We start from the raw sequence: 22,265 nt of genomic DNA on the forward strand, positions 1-22,265 counted from the left end.
AATTTTTTGGTTTCTCAGTATATACAAGAGTTTACACTATACTATACTGTATTACATATGCAATAGTATTATGTCAAAAATATTTATTAAATATTATTAATCAAAAAATATTTTATTACTGAAAAATGCTAATCATCATCTATACCTTCAGTAAAGCATAATATTTTTGCAGTAGTAACACCAAAGATCACTGATCACACATCACCCTAAAAATATAATAACAATGAAAAAGTTTGAAATATTGGGAGAATTGCCAGCATGTAACACAGAGACACAAAATGAGCAAATGTTGGAAAAATGGTGCCAATAGACTTTCTCAACAGGGGCTTGCTGTAAACCTTTAATATGTTAGAAACATAGTATCTTCAAAGTGCAGTAAAGCGAAATGCAATACAGTGAGGTGTACCTGTTATAAGCCTTGGTTGGGCTGTGTTTTCAAGAAGCTCCAGGTCTACTTAGGGGATCAGATCCTTAAACAGAAAAAAATAGGATGTGTTATGATAAATGACTGTGAGATAGTTCCAGTAGTGTGGGAGCAGAGGGGACTGAACAGTAACTATGTGTGGATTTCACACATGGAAGATTTCACAAAGAAGGTGATATTTAAACAGTCTTCAGGTGTGGTAGGAGTTTGTGTAAGGGATAATAAACTAAAGCTTTGCTAAATGGAGAGGTATAGTGTATGTAAGGTGCCCAATTTTGAAAGATGCTTATTTGGAGCACAGTGAGATGCTTACTTTTGCTTTGAGTCTGGCAGGAGGAGAGTGGAAGGAAATGATATGGAGAGATAGGTGGGAGTTAAGGTCTAAGAGGTGTTTTGTTCCAGCATCAGGGATTTGTAGGTAAAGGGAAGCAGCAGATGCGTCTAAGCAGAGGAGTGGTGTGATGTTTGTTTGAGGAAACTGATACTGGCCGTCCTGAGGATGGCGTGCAGGAACGAACACACACAGGTCTGTATACAAGAATGTGAATCCCCACGGAAGAGCTGCCCTAGGTAACATGAGAATGAACAGGAAAGAGCAGTTGCTTCTGGGAAAGAACTGGTGAAACGTGTCAGATTCGAGAGTTGGGTGGAAAAATCAAGTCAAACCTCTCACCTCAAGCAGGAGGACCCTCATCAGCATCCCCACTGACTGACATAGAGCCCAGGGTTAAACTCTTCAGTGATGAAAAGTCACCAGAGAAGGAAAGGGCAGACCGGCAGGGTGATCTTTAATGTTTTTAAATTATTTATTTATTTATATAGTAAAAAAGAAAAGCAAACAGCAAAAAAGGTATACCATGATGTTTGTCTTCCTTCTGCCGCTGTCTCAACCCTCCAGCTCACCTCCCTGGAGACAACTGTTTTAACCATTTGTTGTTGTTGTTGCTCTTGTGCACATCCTTCAAAAGAAAAACAATGTACATATTTGCATATATCCAAAGTCGTATCTTATTTTAGAGTCAGGTTTATTGAGATCTAACTTACATAGATGAAAATTCACCCGCCACCACAATCAAGATGCGAAATTCCCTCCTGTCCCTTCGTGGTCCTCCTCTCCCCATCCCAAGCCCTGGCACCCACCAATCTGTTCTCTGTCCCTAAATTTTGCCATTCCAGAATGTCATAGAAGTGGAATTGTGTAATAGGTACCATCTTGAGTCTGGCTTCTTTCACTTGGAACACTGCTTTTGAGAGTTGTCTGTGTTGTTGTAAATATGAGTGGTTCATTCCCTTTATTGCTGAGTATTTTCCTGTGTGAATATAGGTTTTCATTTCTCTGGAGTCAGTACTTACAAGCAGGGTTGCTGGGTCAGATGGGTAAGTGTTTGTTTAGCATTATTAGAAAGAGCCAGCCTGTTTTCTGAAGTGGTTGCAACTATTTCACATTACCACCAGCAGTGTGTAGCATTCCAGTTGCTCCACATCTTCACCAGCATTTGCTGTTATCAGGTTTTTGTGGGCCCTTTTAGCTAGTTATTCAGGTAGGTATATAGTGAGTGACTAATGACATTGAGGTCTTTTCTGGTGCTTACTTGCCATTCGTATGTCCTTTTTGGTTCAAATATTTTCCCCATTTTTTAAATTGGGTTGTTTTTCTCTTCTACTCTTGCATCATTTTAGATTCTGGACAAAGATTTGTTTTTCACAAATGTTTTATCCCAATCTGTTGCTTGTTTTTTGTTCTCTTAACAGTGTCTTTCAAAGAACAATCATTTTTTTATTCTGAAGTAGTCCTGTTTACTGATGTTTCTATTATGGATTTTGCTTTTAGTGTTATATCGAAAAAATATTTGCCTAGCCCAAAGTTACCAAGATTTTCTCCTATGTTATTTTATGGAAGTTTTATAGTTTTAAGTTTTACATTTGAGTTTGTGATTCACAAAATGGTAACTTATAACCATGAACACGATTATAACAATTATACTATATTATGTTGCGTGTTACGTCAAAGTTTAGAGTGATCTATTAAACATTATCTCCTTTGCTTATAATATTATGATTTTACTCTTGTTCTATTTTGTGGATAAATAAACTGATATTCAGCCAAGTAAACAAGTCACCCAAAGTCTAGTATATGGAGGAACCAGCATGCATTCTAGGACTTTTGGCTCCAAGTTAATACTTTGCACTACGCGAAATGGTCCTATTTAGTGCAGTGGAAGAATACGTGGGATTTTTTTTTTTCTTTAAAGAAGTTAAAAAAGAAGAAAGAAGGAAATTCAGTTATTCTTTTTATTCTTAAAAAGGCTTCTCACTCTTTTGCATGAAAGGACAGTGAATTTCCCTCTGATGAAGTGGAAAGTGAATGCAAAGTCAGAAATCCTAAATACAATCCCAGCCCACCACTTCCTTGCTCTCTGGCCTTCCTTGCTCATTGCCTTGAGGTTACTGAGCCTCATTTTGCTCACCTGTAAATAATGAATATACCTACGAGATTGCTGTAAGGATTAAATTAGATAAAATATATGAAAATACCTACCCCAGTACCTGGCACATAGAAGGTTTTATTACATGATTATTTCTTTTCTTCCTGATGCATCTGTAATTTATCACACTTGCCAGTGGGACTCCAGTAACACACAATCTTCACTGCACTCTGATCAATGTAGAAGATTCCATTTAGATCATTCTTGTATTTTATTGATGGACATTAGGGTTGCAAACTTAGAAAATGAATATGTTAAATAAAATATCTTTCAGGAAGGCTACAACAATATATATTCAGTCAAGAATTTATTCCAGAGAAAGAAATCTGCAAACCTATTTTGGTAACCCATTGCTGTGTTCACCCATTACTTCTGTTGATTATCCTTTTCCCTAGTGTGAACAAAATATTGCTGGCCAGATCGGTAAGCAAAGGACACTGAAGACATCACCCATCACCCACTACCAGTTCCCCCCACCAACCCAGTGAGCTGGAGGGAACTCAGGATGCAGACAAGCAGGCAGCCTGTCCTCTGCCACCACCCTCAGCGGTGCACCCTGAGGGGACTGAGCTTGGGAATGAACAGGATACTGGCTCTAGATGGCTAGGTGCACATCAAAGGAATGATTTCAGTGAGCCCAGACTCATTGAGAAGTACTTCCCATACAAAGAAAAATGCTAAGTTCCTTAATTTGAGATGTCTGGTTCTTTAATTAACAGTAATCTTTTCTGACTACCTGATCTTTGTTGCAAAAACTCCTGTATTTCCTGGCTCCTCCCCTACCTCTTCAGAGCAGTCTCGGAATTAGCTGTCTAAGAGGCCACCTCTGGGGCTCGAGTCTTCAGAAAATCTGCCAAATAAAACATAACTCTCAACTTCTAGGTTGTGCTTTTTTTTTTTCAATTGATTCTAGTAATCGCTAACTTTTGTTGAGTCTCTTCAATGTGCACAGTCTAGGGTAGAAAAATCTCTAATTACATTATCTCTAATCCTCTCCAGTTTGGGAAACTGAGGTTGATCAATTTAAGATTAAGAGAGGAGGTGATGGAGCCAGAGTTAAAACCCAGGTCTGTTCTATCCAAGTCCAGTCTTCTGGATTTATACGCTACTATGTTGACTTTTTATATCACAGTTTTAGGTGGCCACCACCCTCGTGTAACAAGACTTAATGTCACTCAAGGCCCTTGTAAAGTCAGCTTCCAGCCTTCTGAAGTGATCTTAGTTCCTTTTATCTCTCTCCACTGGGCTGGTTTCAGGCCCTTAAATCATCTGAGTAGCTCATCACAGAGCCTTTTCTGTTTTCTTTCTCCTCTGCTCTGATACTTGGAATTGGACTTTGGTGTCTGAAGAATGCTGAGCAAGGCAAGAAAGGCCTTGGAGCCGCTGCCTCACTGCACGCCTGTATATGCAGCTGTGTCTCACCTGCTCATTAATCACAGAACCAGAGGCAGGGCTCTTCCTAAATCTCCAACTTAGCCATTGCCCATAAAGAGGCCACAGCGTTCCAGGCGGTGGTGTTTACACTCACCTTGTCAGTTACATAGAAGATTAGTGGGTAACAGTGCTGGGTGACACTTCCCAGGCCTGAGACTGATGCTCAGCACTCGGGGTTACAGAGGAGTAGAGAACAGTGTCCCGCAATGTAGTTCAGGACACAAGACTTACACAAATAAGAAGATAACTGCAAATTGATGGTCTCAGAGAGGCGTTGACAGTAGTGCGTAATACCCACTGCCAGCCCGTGAGCCTTCAGGGAGTGGTTTCTGTTTCCCATTCCATTTCTATTTTCCATCCGTGAGGAAAGAGGATTTCTGCAGTCAGGCAGGACTGACCCCCAGGGCCAACGTCCATACTTCCTGTGGAGATTGCAGTGCCGGCAGGGTTGTTGAGAGGATGACATGAATTGTATAGAAGCCCTTAACACAATGCCTGCCCCAGGCTGGGCCCTTTCTATATATGCCGTGACCCCCACACATAAATCTATCCCAGAACCTGGCCACTGTCTTTCCATTGTCTGCCTCCCACTGGACTCCCAGTCCGTCTGCCACTGGACTGGGGGCTCCTTAAAAGCAGGGACTCTTCCCAGGAGGCAGTCATGAGAAGTGTTCATTCACTCACTTCCCTTTCTTTTCTTTTCTTTTCTTTTTTTTTTATTTTAGCAGATAGGCATAGGAGTAAGGGTTAATATCTGTTAAATAGAAAGAAAGGGAGAAAGGAGTCTTTTTACATACAGCTCAAGAGGAATCTGGGGTTGATTAATATATGACAAAATCCAAACATCGCCATTTAGCTTTTAACTCTCCTCCAACTTATTGCTTGTTGAACCAGTAAGAAAAATCAATCCAAAGCATTAGATAATCTGCCAGGAGCAGAAAAGCTTTCTTGCCTGTGTTGCTTTTTACTTGGCAACAAGCGTCCTCATTGTCCCCCTGGGCAATGTCATGTCATTCCCACCTGCCTTTCAGCAGCACAGACAGATGGAAGGAGCCCCAGACAGCTGATGGGCAGGGCCTGATGCCGAAGTCACTCATCTTCTTTTAGGTGTGGTGTTCTTTGAAGAGTTATCTTCCAGGTTTTTCTTCAGTGGTACATGGGAACTGTTAGGCTTAGCTCAGATAGTGGCTTTGTGTTATGTTTGCTAATGCCAACAGCTCTGAGCAGTGGGCAGGTTGGAGGCAAAGAGAGCTTTCTCCATACTGATTTGCAGACAGCCTGGTGCTCACGCCTTCTCTTCCTTCCTTTCAGTGAGGTTTGATGGGGTACAGCCAGGACGCAGCCAGGAAGTAGGTGACTGTAGCTTTAGGGTCAGCTTCCTGCAGCCCCAGAGACTAATCTGGCACGTGACTGGATGGACTACCTCTTTGTGTTGTTCACTAAATAATAAGTGGCAGTCAACAAGATGTTGTCTTGGAAGGGGCCATGGCTTAATGCCGAGCACTACGGACGGCATGGTAGGAAGCAAGGGGGAAAAGCTGATTCTTTGCATGGAGAAGCCTGGAGATAGGGGGCAATACAAACCATAATGTAATAATTCCTGCCAAAATGTGAGTGCCTGCTGTGTGCTAGATACACTATTGAGCACCATGCATACATAATCTCGTTAAGTTCAATCCTCCCAATAATTCTAGTTCAGTATTTCCAATTTACATACCAAAAAACCTCAAGGCTCAGAAAATCTAAGTAACTTGCTATATCATACGGCCAATAAGTGGCGAGGCTGGGATGGAAATTCAGGCCTGTTTACTCTGAAGTCCTTGTTTTTAACCGCTATTTGGCTGTTGTCCCTCCCTAAAGTCCAGTGAGGCCATGTGAGTTATTAAAGAAGAAGTAACTGTATAGCAGGAGTCATGGACTGGGACCCACTGGCCACATTTAGCATGTGGATGTGTTTTATTTGGAGTCAACAGTTTGGGTCTATAAGGAATTTCTCTTTACTATTTTAATTGCTTGCTCTTTTAAAATTTAGGAGCAAGGACATAAAAAGGCAGATCTCTGGTTTCTTTGGAAAATAAGAAGATCTGCCAACAAAAGAATGAAGATGAGGGGCAACCCTACCCCCCCCCCAAACATGACCTGCTCTTTCCTCTTTACCAAAGTCCCCACTCTTCCCTATTGTATCCCTGGTCCAGGACCAATGTGAGTGGCCATTTATCATTGGCTTGCATTGCTGTTTTCTTTTGTGTAGCCTTAGCAGAAAGGAGAATTTTTCTGGATACTCCAGTCTCTGTCAGACTTTTCCTTCCACTTGGCCCATTTCCATCCTTGCATCACCTGTCTGCATCTGAGATGGTGACTGTGCCCTGAAGCTGAGCAAAAACAGGTGCAGACTTGATTCATTCTACTTTGTTGAAACTACACTCGTAGTGGAAGCAGTTCCTGTGTCCTGAGAGCAGCAGTAAGGCCTTGAAATCTGCTTACCACGTGTGATTTGTCAGCCCATGGTGGCCCTTAGTGGAGCCTTCCTGCCATGTGGCTGCCCAGAGCCCAAGAGGGCTACAGCCACCTCCCTCAGTCTCCCTCTAATGATGTCTCTGTCTTTCCTTCTGCTTATCCAGTGCCCAGCATGCAATTTGCCAAGGATTTGCTCCTAGTGAAGGAGAAGGAGGGTGTCCTACATGTGCCTGTTATTCGGAGTGGAGACCTGAGCTATGAGTCATCAGTGAGGTGCTATACGCAGGGCCATTCAGCTCAGGTCATGGAGGACTTTGAGGAGAGAAGAAACACAGACTCTTCGCGGATTACGTTTCTCAAAGGGGAGAAAGTAAGTGGATTTGTGGTGGCTGAAAGATGGGATTCTCTCCTTCCTTGATGCTTTTATTTGTCCATAGTGAGGTAATTTAGACAAATTCTGACCATCCTAAGAATTTTCTAATTAATTGCTCATACTTTTAACAATACCATCTATTCTGTGTGGCTTCCCTCTCTGTCTCCCACTTACAATCAAATACCTGTGTCATTGGTTGAGCTGAGGTATTTGGAGGCTGTAGAACATTTCTTTGGAATTTAGCAGAATCAAATGAATGGGGCCTCCTCTTAATTTAAAACTACATTGGAGGTGAACACACCCCACTAATGTTACCTAGAGGAGGAAGAGACACTTCTCTAATGCCTGGGTCCCTGTCCCAGGTCAGCAGACATCCTGTTACAGGATGACTGGTACAGGACTAGACAGGCAGGTGTTGAGCAGGTTCAAGTCAGCAGAGTATTCTCTTGGCATTATAATGAAAACTGATGCACATGGATGCAAGAACTCCTGAGAAACTCCAGACACTAAGTATGGCTGCATCAGAATCAAGCCTGTATAAACACCTCAGTGTTTGTCAAAAGTAGGTATTAAATGGGAATCTTATTTCCCCATTTTTGGATCTCAGTTGCAGATAATTGAGTCAGTTTTCCCCCTTGGTTCAAGGCATAGTCCTCACTGGACAGGTCGTTCTCTTATTTTGCTGATTATTTGCTTTATTTTACCCCTGTTCTGCAGCCACGTTCCCTTCCCCACCTCAGAGTATTAATATGTATCTCTTCTTTTGTATTTGTTCTTAGAAAATGCCTAGTTTATTATGTACATAATTTTTAATTTATAAAACTGCTATTGTGTCCTATCTTTTTTTAAACATTTACAGCATTTGCTCAGCAATGTTTTAATATCTATGCATGCCATTTATGTATGTATCGAATGTGTTGCTTCAAACTCTTTCCAAGTATTTCATGATGCGCATTTACTCTTTCACCCATTCACTCTCAGCAACAGATAGTAAAGAACCTCAGTGACGGCGCCCGGTCACCTCCTAACACACTGTCACCACTGACGGAGCTGCCGTGTGAATCCTTACACACGTCCACTTACACACCTGAGTGGGAACTTCTTTGGATACACACTCACAGCCAACATTGCTGGGCCACAGGGAATGAATGTGCTTAATTTGAAAAAATGGTATTAGAATACTTTCCAGAAAGTCATAAACAGTACATGAGGGTTGCTAAAACCTTATACCTTCTTCAACACTTAGCATTGCTCATCTTTTGATTTTTACTAATCAGAAATGTATAAGGTTATATTTCATTTTAATTTGCATTCCTCTAATTAATACTGTTTTACATGCTTGTTAGCTCATTGAGTTTCCTCTACGGGAATGTATTATTTTTATCCTTTTATTTTACTGTATGGCTGTCTTTTTCCTACTGATTTGCAGTACTTTCTTGTATATTCTAAATATTAATTCTAAATAGTAATATTAATCCTTTCCAGTTTTAGACATTTTAGATACTGTAAACATAGTTTCTTTTTCTGTCACCTATTACCTTTGACTTTGGTGTTCTTCGTTGAATAGAAATCTTCGATTTTGATATAATCAAATACATGAAATTTTTGCCTTATGATTAGTTCTTTTGAAGTTTAGCATAAGAGACTTTGCCCATCCCAAGTCACCCCAGATTCTTCCTCCATTTTATCTTTACCACCAAAAAAAGCGATAGCTTCCTTCTTTAGGGCTCTCAGTCTTTTACACATTCATGACTCATAAAAGCTCTGTCTTAGTTATGTATTTTATGGGAATTTTACTGGTGGCAGGTTGAAACGTGTTAAAAAAACACACATAAATACTATAAATACAACCTTCACCTTTGAGTCTGCATGTCTGTATTTGTTTTACGTTCAAAAGAAGATTCTCTGTCTATCCAAGAGACAGTTTGTAATTTAATAAAACTGTAAAGAAAGTACAGCTTAATAGTCTATGTGTCACGCATATGACAGTCTGTCATTCATAAGCACACTTCTGAGTCTCCATCTTCTTTGGCTTGCTAAGCAATATGTCTTTGGAACTTGTCATTCACCAGAATGACTTTTTTAAAAAGATATGCTGAAGAGTCATTACTAAATTCATGTTTTCCATAAAGAAATTCTTATTTTAAGAAAGATATGGTAGGTAAAAAAGAAAAGAAAAGGGCACATTCTTCAGGGATTTAAAACCAGGCTAGCAAGCCACAGGGAAGTGTTCGCAGAGATGTTCTCCTTCCATTTAGCGTGATTTAGGAAGTATGACAGTGAAGCCTCTACATCCACATACCCTTCACAATATGGTAGGACAATGGATTTTAAATGGTTCAACTAAAAATAATCCCACTTCGTATCCCATGACTCAGCTGTCGAAGCTGCTCTGTTACCTAAAATGTTGTGACCTTATTTTACGTTTTCTCAAGAAGAGAGTCCTCAGGAGAGAATATTCAGTTTGGAAAACACTTGGTTTCTTTTGATCAAACAGAAATTTAGACTGTGTTCACAGACCTTCAGTTCTCAGCAGTTTTCAGATGAGACACCATTTGGCAGCACGTTTGAGAGTTCTGCAGCTTCTAAATAGGTGTCTTCAGCCTAACAGGAAGCCTTTCTGAGTTCCTTAGAAGACTATTCAATTTTCACAAAGGAGAAGGAACATTATTTAGCTCTCCAGGAAGCCTAACCCCTACGTTAAGCCCCACCATCAGAAATCTACCTGTCGTAATGTGTGCAGATGTGTAGGTGGGCCCAGGCAAAATATGGGAAAGCACACAGATGTTCTGCAGACACTTTTTAGTGGGTCGTTTTATTGCTCTTGTCTTTCATAACTCATGACCAATAATTCAAAATGGCTCACAACGTTTAATACAAGACTCCACATACAGGTAGGTCCATTCAGGCACGAACAGTTAAGACTTAAACATTCTATTTCATTTATAAATGAAATGGTTTGGATCCTTTTGAATTTGTGTTGACCCTTTGATACTGCAAAGAAGAAAAATCCTTTCCTAGGGAAAGCAAAACAAATTGTTGGTATCTCACTGTAAATTCTAATCTGTCTTGTGCCCTTGGCTCTAGATGAAGAACTGTACTGTCTATATCCATGATGACTCCATGTTTGAGCCTGAGGAGCAGTTCAGGGTCTATCTCGGCCATCCTCTCGGGAACCACTGGAGTGGAGCCAGAGTTGGAAAGAACAGCATGGCCACCATCACCATATCCAATGATGAAGATGGTAATGGAAGAAACTGCCTTCAGTTATTCTTAGGTTGATGGGACATGAACTGATGTTTTACTAATAATGTAATTATAGGTGTTTTAAAAAATGAAAGTACTATAAAAGTGTCTACTGATAACAATCTTAGAGTATTTATATAAAATGTTGGCAGCAAATGACCACCCTCTACATAATGCCAGGATTTTTATTCACATTGTTTCCTACCACATCGCCAAGAGATAAGGAATGAGTGTGGTTAAAAGCTAGGGCAGAGACGCTAAGACAGAGAATAAAAACTGTTTAAATCACTGCAATTCAGGAGCAGATTTGGAAATACAATCAGAATCAGTTGAATCCAATAAATTAGTTTAAAACCCTGCCACCTTCCTGGGAAAGTCTAATTTCTCAGTTTTCTTCTAATTGATTCAGCCTACTAACCTAAAAAATCTTAAATTCTTTCATCAGATGTTAGCAAAGAGTGACCCAGGCACCAGAGGAAACAGAATCTGTTTCAAATAGGGACATGATTGTTTTATTAAAATGGATTTTTTAGTGAATGGACAGTGACACTACAAGTAGTAACTGCTGTTTTTATTGAATATTTACTGCGCACCAAGACTCATGCTAAGCATGTTGTACTATTTCATTTACTCCTGACAGGAACCCTTTGAGGTAACTGTTATTATCTCTACATTATATGTGAAGAAATTGAACCTCAGCAAAGTCATATAACTTACACTCCTAGTTACTCAGCTACAAGCAGCAGAACTGCATGTAGAACCTTATTTTACCAGATTCTAGAAGCTATGCAGGAGTCAGTAAGACTGTTGGGGTTTCTAATATAAAAACAGGACTAACTTGGACATTGGAGAAAAAAATTTAAAAGCCAGCCTTGACATGAAATCAGCCCTTTACCCAAGGAGACTGAGGTTCAAATCCTGAAGTGACCCTTTTCCTGTTCACACAGACCCAGTGACTGAGGCTCAGAAAGGCAACAAGATCACACTGCCACAGTGACACGCCTAAATTCAAAGAGCATACGTGTTAGAAACTACGACGTCTCAAATGAGGCTTACCTTCTACACTTGGGAACAATCGACTTTCTGTGAGAGAAAGTGGGAAATGACCATAGAGATGGCAGAAATTTCTGAAAAATTCTCTCATATATTTTAAATGGTAGAAGATTTGTAATTGCTCCCAGTTTTTCCATCTTTTTTTTTCATTCTCTCCACCACTACCACCTCACCCTTCCCCATGAGACTATAATAGAAAAGGAGGCAAACTTTGAATTTTTTTTTAAATCAACAATTAATCGTTTCATAGGAATGAGAATAGTACCTCAAATCATATCGTGTTAGGAAATCTTCTGTTCCTGAATTCTTGTGGTCAGTCACTGAAACTACTTGTTTGTAACTCAATAACCTGTGAGAAGTTAGGACAAGCTGAGGAAGGGGGAGGTGAGCGCACTGGGGGAGCGAGGATCCAAAACATCCGAGATGAAAGACGGTTTGGTAAATTTCAGCAGTGTGCACGTGAAATTTCTACTCTCATAAATGAAAAGGAGTTGATTCATACAATCAGTCAATAGATACTTGTGAGGGCTTACTATGTCTCAGTCCCTTGATAAATTGTGTAGATTTGAAAACATGCTGTGAGATGTCATGCTTAGATGGAAACTTGGACTTCATGCATTTTAAAGCACTTAAAAATATTTCTCCCACTATATTGTTTTTAATAGGAAATATTTGAGAAACACCTCCTGCAGAATCATAAATAAATTCCTTTCTCCAAAGTATTGCTTAGGGGTAAATACTGATTGATTTTCAAGCCTGCAAGCCATTGTGCCTTTGTATCGTTAACTAATATGAAAAATTCCCTCTTGCCATTATAAGGTATTTTCCACAAGAGACGAAATTTTTTATTTTTCCAACTTGCTCTTGTTTTCCTAACCTTGTTTCCGTAGCCCCCACCATTGAGTTTGAAGAAGCAGCATACCAAGTACGGGAACCCTCGGGGCCAGATGCCATGGCCGTTCTGAACATCAAGGTGATCCGCAGAGGGGATCAGAACAGGACATCCAAGGTTCGCTGTAGCACGCGGGACGGGTCTGCCCAGTCTGGTGTGGATTATCACCCGAAAAGCCGAGTCTTGAAGTTCAGTCCCGGTAATTGAATGCCAATCCCAAGGTGTCAGTTTTACTTTGTCGAGAGGCAAAAATCTTGTATTTGAAAAGAGGAATAAGCAGAAAAATGAAAGATAAAAACAATAGTTCCAGTAGCATGAAGTACTTATTAAGCACACATTTGAGATTGCAGGAGTCTTTAAAATTGTTTGTTAGTAAAAATGGCATGGAAAAGGGGGGAGGGGGGAAGGAAAAAGAAGTACTTTACTTCAGAACATCCTAAGCATTTTGGCTCCTTTAAAAGGACTTTGTTGTTGTTGTTGTTAGCCTGCGATTTAGCTGAGTGATAGGAGCAATTGATTTTTATACAAAGCATACATGACACATCATTTAACAAACATTGGTACACACACCACTGTGCTGGGCTCTTCGGGATTACTAAACCCAGAAGACACAGTCTCTGTGCTCAGGTGGTTTTAACATCTGCTAGGAGATGCTGTGGAGACGAGTCAGGGAAGAAAGACAGGATTCAGGTCACAAGTAGCTGTTGAACTGTCTGATATATTTATCTGATGGGAGGAATGAGACAAAGAAGAGTTGAACTGTATGCTAGGCTTTTTCACGGAACTTTCTGGAACAGTCTAAGGTGAAGGGGCCGATGTTGATCTTAGCACCAGCTGTGATGTAGCCAGAAGCGGGCAGGAAGGATAGATAGCCTTTTCAGAGATGTCTTGGCAAGTGGAGGGAGAAAAGGCCTCCCTTGGAAATGGCGGGGGTGGTCTCTGTATGTCTCTGTCACCCCACTGGAGCGTCAAAGGGCTTTTGGATCCAGCCCATGTGTGTCTGGTTAGTTTGCCGGGAAGGTAGACACCCTCCCCCAACACCCTCACAAGGACATCTCTTCCAAGTGTCTTTACTTTTTCCTTTTCTATATAAAGATCTGGGGGAAAGGCAGGTCTTAGGGGTAACCTAGCCCAGATGTCTATAGGAGAGGACAATGGGGGCCTTCACTGCTGCCAGGGATATCTGCACCTTCAGAGAATCACTTTATCAAAAAGGAAGACCATCTGTAAGCTCTAACCCTCCCCATTCTAGGCCGCCAAACCTTCACATTACTGTCTTTGCAAGACGGACGGCCTGGTAGGTAGCCTTTGAGCTATTGCTTCTCAGAGGGGCAGCTCTGAAGGATGTCTGGTGTCCAAGCACTCACGGCCACACAGGAGCTCATGCCTAAGTGTAAAGGGGAAAGAATTAAGCAAAAATCTCATAACCAGGGTGGAGTGTATTTTGGATCATAGATTTTTATTACTGCCAGCTAGTGTCAGGCAGGGGCCATTAATCCTCATATGGCGTTGAATAGTAAATCTGCAATACTGAGCCTTCACCACAGGTGGAATTTGGCCTATAAATAAGCAGATTCCTCACTGGAGATGGGGCTAAAGTGATTAGCAATCCCTGCATTTACAGAAAACCTGTGACAGGAAAGGGCATATTTTAACGTGAAGTCTCAGCAGGGCCAACCTGCACTGGCTTAAGGGGGTCACTAATGAGGTCCTTTGCTCTCTTCATCCTCTCTGTCCTTGGCAAAGGTGTGGATCATATCTTTTTTAAAGTCGAGATCCTGTCCAACGAAGACCGGGAATGGCATGAATCTTTCTCCCTCGTCCTTGGCCCAGATGACCCAGTGGAAGCCGTTCTTGGCGATGTGACCACGGCCACAGTGACGATTCTAGACCAGGAGGCATCAGGGAGTCTCATACTGCCAGCACCACCCATCGTGAGTTGCTTGACCCAAAGGATTGCTGCTTTTATGTCTTTGTCATTAGATGAGAAGTTGAGAGAAGCAGGACTTTCGGTGCTGTACATCTTCATTTTTCTAACACAGTGGTTTTCAACCAAGAGTGAGCCCTCTTGTCCCCTCCCCCAAAGCCTCAGTCCCATCACCTCCATTTGGCAATATCTGGTGACATTTGTGGCTGTCATGACTGACACACTAGGTGCTATTAGCATCTAGTGAGTAGAAGCCAGGGGTGGTGCTAAACACCCTACAATGTGCAGGACAGGTCCAACGGCAAAGAATTATTTGGCACAAACATCAATAGTGCCCAGGATGAGAAACCTTATTTTGACATAAGAGTGAGACCAAACCGTGTTGATACCTTAGTCTGATAAAGACAGGAAGTACAATGCAACTGACCTTCTCATTTGGTGGGACCGAGAAGAGTTCAAAGTAATATTACCCTATATCTGTTATTCTACATACTCACCACGTGTGTAGAATTAAGTATCTGCAGAAATGTACTTCCAAGTTTCCCAGTGTAGGATGAACAGAATGAATGCACTGACCTTACAGTTAGGACGAAAGTGCCTGGAGGTTGCCAAGGGAAGTTTATCCCATAATAATGAAGCAGCCCAAATAAGTCTTACAACCTCCCCTGACTTGTCTCATATACTAGAAGGATCATTTCAAAATATGTCTCTTCTTTGACCATGGAAGAAATATACTACCTGTATTTACTCTTATTTTGCCAAATGTGCTACTGCATACCATTAACAATTTACTGCAACTTTAAACTAGTAACTGCTGTTCATGGTATCGTTTGGATTACAGGGTGCGAGGGGAAAAAAGTATTCTTCACATGAGGCATGGGGCTCTGACTTAGGAATGAGACCAGTACGATAATAAAGCTTTTAGCTCAGCAGGGAGGAGGATCTTCTCCACCAGCAAAGATCTGCAGTATCTTTTAGGGATGCGTGGCCAAGCATGGTGCAAACCTCTGCTATATTTTAGAGAATCCCCAGGAGCTGAGTGATCTCATGGATCTCCAGGGAAGAGAATCTTCATTCTCTGACCTTCCCGATACCCACCGAGGGCTGAAGCTTTGTTGCTCCTTTGCAGGTTGTCACGCTTGCTGACTATGACCACGTGGAAGAGGTTACCAAGGAAGGAGTCAAAAAATCCCCCTCCCCAGGCTACCCGCTGGTCTGTGTCACGCCCTGCGACCCCCGTTTTCCCAAGTACACCGTCATGAAGGAGCGTTGCAGCGAGGCCGGCATCAACCAGACGTCCATGCAGTTCAGCTGGGAGGTGGCCGCCCCCACTGATGGCAACGGGGCCCGGTCTCCCTTTGAGACCATCACCGACAACACACCATTCACCAGTGTCAACCACATGGTAGGTCTGGTCTGGGCCTGGTTGAGAAGGGAGAGTCCTGGCGTTTCTCTATCCAAGTCCTTAAGGTCCCTGTGTGGCATTTGGTATAAAATAAACAAATAAGCAGGTACCTGGAGGACACACACAGTCTTGTTATTCTAACATATAGGAAAAGATAGTATGTTGTAGTAGAAAGAACTAAACAAGTACTCAGACACCTGTTTACAAACCTTGATTCTGCCTGTTTTTAACTATGTGATGGTAAGAGGTTACTTAACCTCTCTGAGTCTCAGTTTCGTGATCTGCAAGGTAATACCGCTTCCACTCAATCCACTTCACAAGGTCATTGACAAATCAAATACAAAAGTGATCTATAAATGACACAGGAAGTCAGAGATTCCAGGTAGGTACAATGAATGATTCCTTTTCTTTTCTGACCTCTTTAATCATTCAGTAAGTAGGAGGATATAAATTCCTTGAGGACCTGGACACATGTAGAGATCCATCCCAAAGTGGCCATCGCACTGATGGTACACCGTAGGGACCAGTTATGAAACAAAAGGAGAGCATGCTTACGAGTGATCTGCATTGTACAGTGCCCTGTGGGAGGATGTGAAAAGGGGTTCAGAATGCAGCTGCTGTCCTCAGAGAGTAAGGAGGCCAGACCCACCCCTCAGGTACCATCAGAGAGCAGTGACAGTGGTGGTTTCCCAACCTCAGGACACAGTCCATGACACTGACTCCGTTCCTCACACCAATGAAGTTCCTTCTCTCCGGAGAAAGAGCTGGAAGCAGTGGAGAGTCAGGCTCAGCGCAGTATCTGGCGTGTGGTAAGCACTCAGCAAGTTCTGACTGCAATGAGTGCACTTGATAACTTTGGAAATCAGAGATTTCTTTCAGACAGAATTTCTTTAGATTTTCCCCATTCAAGCCATAGTTTGTTCTTACTTTAGAAGGACTTCACATGGCTGGGCTCAGAGTGAGGAACGCTGTTAGAGGTACGTGTGAGGCTTTGGATAAAGCGGGTCACTCGTGTCCATTGTTTTCGGCAGAGCTTATTCAGAACAGCTAGAAGATTAATTCTTCTGCAACGTAACCTAGTTCAAATTTAAATTATCTTCTTTATTATTAAAAAATTTAAATGAGCTTATTGTTTCATAACATCTAATTCTCTGTTCAACAAAACCATGTAGGGGGTTTGGTCTGATTTGAGCTAAATATACATTTTTAACAGGTACCAAGTTTATGATTTTACTCTATGTTTCCATTTTCCTTCTTGCAGTGAATTGGTGACTAATACTTTTACCCCACTTTCCTTTGCTCCTTCTTTATTTCTTCAATTATTTGTTTAATACCATTGGAGGCATTTTTGTAAGATGCCTCAAATCCCTTCTGAACTAAGTCGATGCATAAATAAATAAATAAAGTGTTGTCAGCTAATTAAAAAATTTTAATGGAAAAATCATCTTGAATTTTTAATGGACTTCAGTGAAAATTGTTTCCATGAGTAGAATTTGTAAGTTTGTATGGTTGCTTTGTGGGAGGTCTGTGGCACATGGAACATCTAATTAATTTTTCTTGTTATGTACTTCCCTATATATATGCACACAAAACCTAAAGAGTTTGGGTGACCTACGTTGTCTCTGCATAGACTGAGTTAAGCACCCTTACGGATTCTGTGAATCTAGGGGCATGAAAGAATCTGTAGAAAGACTTTCAAAGGCCAGCAGGCGTCAGAGACCAAGTTCTCAACTTCACGTCTGCTTGTTATTATAACTCTTGCAATGTGTGTGGTAATTAGGAGAGGACTGAGGAAGGAAGGAAAACTAAGAACTCCTGGAAAAGAAGGATCTTTCCTCTGTATCCTGATACCATGCCCTCAGCAGAAGTGATTTGGAGGCTAACCAGTCTTGCTGGAAGGGCTGAAAACCATTTGGGTGGTTCTTATGCTGAACCTAATACGTGAAGAGAACAGCACCGTCACTGGGAACCAGTCGTCTCTGGGTTCACGCTCCACATCTGTCTACTTGTTCATTGTCTGACTTACCACTTGAGGCTGTAAGTACCCACTGCCCTGTCTCTAGTGCCTGACTCCTGGAAAAAGGTCCATACTTCAGTGGTAAACAAATGGTCAGATGGATAGATCAATGGATAGATAGGTAAATGGATAGATGGATGGTGGATGGTTTTCATAGATTACCTGGTACCAGATATTGGCTGTGTCAGGCCATCCAGAAGATGCAGTGCAAGGAGCTGTTGAAGTGTCAGACATGTGTCTGAGGTGCTCTGTTCTTCCTGGCAGGTCCTGGACAGCATTTACTTCAGCCGGAGGTTCCATGTGCGTTGTGTGGCCAAGGCTGTGGACAAGGTGGGCCACGTGGGGACCCCCTTGAGGAGCAACATCGTTACCATTGGAACAGACAGTGCTATCTGCCACACCCCAGTGGTGGCTGGGACAGCCCGAGGCTTCCAGGCTCAGTCCTTCATCGCGACCTTGAAATACCTGGACGTCAAACACAAGGAGCATCCCAACAGGTCAGGCAGGTGGGGCCCTCCAGGAGGAGAGGGCAGAGAGATTCTCCCACTAGCCTTTGTGTGTGTTCCTGTTGGGACAGATCAGTGAGTGATGCTTCTGCAAGTAAGAATAGTGGTGATGAGGACTTCAGAAACATTCTTTGAAGGCCCCCTAAGATCTGCCCCTTGCTGTATCTTCCCAGCCTCACTCCCTTTGTTTCACCTGCCAGTCCACCCACAGAGAATCACATGTAACTTCCCCAAGGCTTTAAACTCTCTTAGGTAGCATGTCTCTGCCCTGTGGCTACTCCTGGCTCCAACTCTCCCCGCCCTCTTCCATTCGGTGTAGTTAAATCCAGTTGTCCCACTATACCTAGCTCATGGCATCTCTTCTAGGAACTTTTCCATCATCTCCCCCAATTTAGTTTGGGAGCCCTTTCTTCCAGCTTTTCTGGCAACCCATGTCTGCCTCTCTCAGAGCATTATCATTATTCGTTCTCTCTCTGTCCCCATAGGAGATGATGACAGGGACCATGATTATTTATTTCATGTCCCCTCTGCCTAGAGCAGTGCTTCTTAAGAACCACCTAAAAGGCACTCACTAAATATCTAGGGAACAAATGAGTTATAATACTGTGTAAATTGTAAGTCACTGGACAAATGTGCTTTTATTTTCCTCCTGTGCTGTCATGATTTTGATGGAAGGATGGATACATTCATTTTTGCATAGCAAAAAAAAATTCGTGTATACTATACATATTCATTAAACCTCACAGTGTTTATGTGTGTGCCTCTACATGAGCACCTGAGGTCAGAGAAGGGGGTTCATTTGCATGAAAAAAACAGATTTGAACATGGAGCCAAGAATATGCAAATCCTTTTCTTCTAACAGAATGAAATTTATTTTTGTTAAAAAGTAATAACAAGAAGTGCCCAGGGTTACTACTGACCCCCTCCTAGCAAAAGAGCCAGCCTGCTTATATTCCAAGGTTCTGATTCCTCTTTAAAACATGGGTCTTTGTGCTGAGAGACAAACTGTAAAAATGCACCCTCAATAAACATGCTGAAAATTTAAGCTTGTACAACCACAACAACAAAATGCAGTCCCCTAAGTCCTGTTCTGTTGTCTTAGCCAATATTTATTAAGGTCATATTTTATTTAGAATTGTGTACCGCAGGCTCTGGAGAGACAAAAGCAGTGGAAGCGAGTAATGGTCCTTTGCCTTCATGGTGGGGAGGCGAGACAGAGTCTGAGAGCACACAGGGAATAGCGGCCAATATAAGTAAGTTACAGGCTTCCTGGTATGAAGGCACCTAAATGCTGAACAATGTAGATCAAGGAGGCGTTTGCTGCAGATTGAGGCCGTGAGGGCTGGCGGCGTTGCTGAAACTTGTAGGGAGAGGGTTGGAGGAGTCCCTTTCAGCTGAAGGGAGACCATATGAGTAGTGGGATTGTTTCTATTATTTCTATTTCTAAGCTATTTTCCTGGGTAGGGATACTGACCCTAGAGTTTGAGAGCTCAATGATGTCTTTTTGGCAGAAATACTTTTAAAAAATATGTGTCGACTCTACCCCACCTCCACAGACACTCATTGTGACAGAGAAGGGCAGTCGTACCTGAATCACTCACTCAGCTTTAGCTCAGGAGGAAACAAAGCTTCATTTTATAGCAAAAGACAGCTACAAAGTACTTAGTGGTTTTGATGTTATCTCTTCTCCTACACACAAATATCTGTGATTCTTGATCGCTATCAGTCCTGAGTCTGGAGGATCTCCCAGGCAGTGGGGAAGGGAAAAACTCTAGATGTGTATCATACCCTCATGTTCAGAGAGAAATCCTACATGGAAAGCTTCAGAAAAAAAAAAATCGGTGAATTCATTGGTGAAGACAAAGTGAGTTATGAGACGGAAGTGTACCATATTAACTGCTTAGAGCGTGCACCTAAACACGTTTCTCTGCCCTTCTTTCCCTTAGAATCCACATTTCAGTGCAGATCCCACACCAGGACGGAATGCTGCCCCTTATCTCCACCATGCCGTTGCACAACTTGCATTTTCTGTTATCTGAGTCCATCTACAGACACCAGCACGTCTGCTCCAATCTCGTCACCTCCCGTGACCTGAGAGGCATCTCAGGTGAGGGAAGTGCTCCGTGCAGATTTTTCCTTCCCAGCCCAGCGCAGTGACCCTTAAGGATATGGCTAAGTGAACTCTGCTCTTCATGTTTTCTGGGCCTCAAAATCTGCATGATTAGTGGATTTCCTCCTTAGCAAGCAACGAAATATAGGCAGCTCAGATAGTGAAGTGAATAGGAAAAAACAAGGACTTTGAAATCAGACTGATAGTTTCAAGTCCCTGGTTCACTACCTGTACAACTGAACAAAAATAGCTGGAAAGCCAACTGTTTTCTTATCTATAACATGAGGATAACAGTTGCTTCCAATCAGGATGAGGATTAAATATGTCGACATTTTTAAAGCCCTTATCTTGGTAAATTTTAATTTCTTCCTTCTCCTGTGTTTAAATCTGTGCTCTAAATTCCTGTTTTCTCAGCATTTTCAAAGGCTCAAGTGCAGATGTTAGATGTTATAGGATGGTTCTCCAGGAGCAAGAGCTGAGGTGTAGTTTGGGGTATGAGATACTCGTTAGGGATCAACATCTCTTAAAGGGAAGGAGAGGAGGCAGGACTGGGCAGAGGGAGAAGTCAGCCTGCAATGCAGCCAATAAAGCCGCAACCAACTCTTTAGGGAGCTCTGGAGAGAGCCCATCCGTCAGGCTTGTCCTACTTCCAGACCCAGTGGACAGACCTTTCTGCTCCTCCCCGCTCAGTCGCTGGATGCCCGCTGCTCCAGGGAGAGCTTGCCGTGGGGCCCTGCAGCTGATGCAGACCTGGAGGAGCTGACAGCGCATCTCCGTGTTCACCATGGCAGACGTTTTACTTTACAAAGAATCCTGTCCGTTTCCATTCACCTTAGCAAGTGCACAGTAAATGTGCATTTCCTCCCTTCACAACTGATGAATCATTTAACAGTGTTTTTGAAGACAGAAAAGCATTCATGTGCTCTTCCATATTCATTAAGCACCACTTTGGGTAGTGATGGTCTTTATACAGTAGAAATTAGTGGAGTGTAAATGATTCGTTAATCACCGAGCTACAGATGAAAGTTTAATTGGTCCACACATGCAGCTAGTGAAAGAAACATCCTGTGTTTAAAGGCTGAAAGTTTGCATCTCTTCCTACTTAAACACAATTAAATTCAACATATATTAATTGAGACCCTAGTCCTTGGGGGGCAGAGGGCTGGGTGCTGGTGTCAGACATTCAGAGAAATGCATCAGCTCTTTGAGAAGAAGACTATAGTTGCTCTGAGGACTATAGAAATTTTAACCCTGATATTTTTAAATTGTATCTATATTCAGCGCTCTGCTGCATAAAGGTCTTCCTTAATTTAGAGCAGTTCAGTTGCTTGGCAGCGTTTGAACCAATAATTTTTGCCTGTAGCAGGGGAGGTTTAGTCAAGCATTCTTAGCGAGCTGTTTACTCATTAACACAAAATTAAGACTTTTACCTCCAAGAGTTCAGAAACCATAGGAGGTGGGGGGAAGGTAGTCAGATGTTTGTTTACTGGCTTTCCATAAAAGCTATTTTTTTAAAATCAGTCTTAATAATAATTCATCAAGAAATTCTCTGTATGGTAAATCCATTTCTTCAAGGACTGATTGCAAAGCACAGAACCAGACTGGCAGGTGTGACAGGCAAAGCTTCAGGGTGTTTTCTTTTCCAAGATGCGCAGGGCTGCTGAGCTCTGGCTTCTTCATTTATGGTCTCACGTGTTCACCTTTACTTGGGGGCCCTTGCAGTCTCTTCCATGAGGCTGTGAACCCAGTCACTATTAAACACGTGGCAGCAGGCAGCTGACAAGTGCCGTATTAGGAGCCCTGGGCTGCCCCATGAACAGTCTCAGATGGAGGGAGGGCTCTCTAATGTCAAAAGGACACCTCCTCCCTCCCCACCCCACTCCTGGGCAGCCAGAGAGAGCGGCTGAGCGACTGAGCGACTGAGTTACTGTTCCT

At 42.2% G+C, this 22,265-nt stretch overlaps 1 protein-coding gene across 2 annotated transcripts in view; it reads left to right on the plus strand.

The window, feature by feature from the left end:
- The window catches only part of FRAS1 (Fraser extracellular matrix complex subunit 1), a 408,983-nt gene that overhangs the window by 363,606 nt on the left and 23,112 nt on the right, over positions 1-22,265 (plus strand). For both annotated transcript variants that reach the window (XM_064485618.1, XM_031432509.2), the window contains 7 exons: positions 6,966-7,171; positions 10,262-10,418; positions 12,364-12,564; positions 14,112-14,299; positions 15,422-15,697; positions 17,979-18,211; positions 20,167-20,327. In XM_064485618.1, the coding sequence (XP_064341688.1) occupies positions 6,966-7,171; positions 10,262-10,418; positions 12,364-12,564; positions 14,112-14,299; positions 15,422-15,697; positions 17,979-18,211; positions 20,167-20,327 (1,422 nt within the window). The remainder of the gene's footprint in view (positions 1-6,965; positions 7,172-10,261; positions 10,419-12,363; positions 12,565-14,111; positions 14,300-15,421; positions 15,698-17,978; positions 18,212-20,166; positions 20,328-22,265) is intronic.

Source organism: Camelus dromedarius, chromosome 1 (genome assembly GCF_036321535.1).
Source record: "Camelus dromedarius isolate mCamDro1 chromosome 1, mCamDro1.pat, whole genome shotgun sequence".
Classification (NCBI taxonomy): domain Eukaryota; kingdom Metazoa; phylum Chordata; class Mammalia; order Artiodactyla; family Camelidae; genus Camelus; species Camelus dromedarius.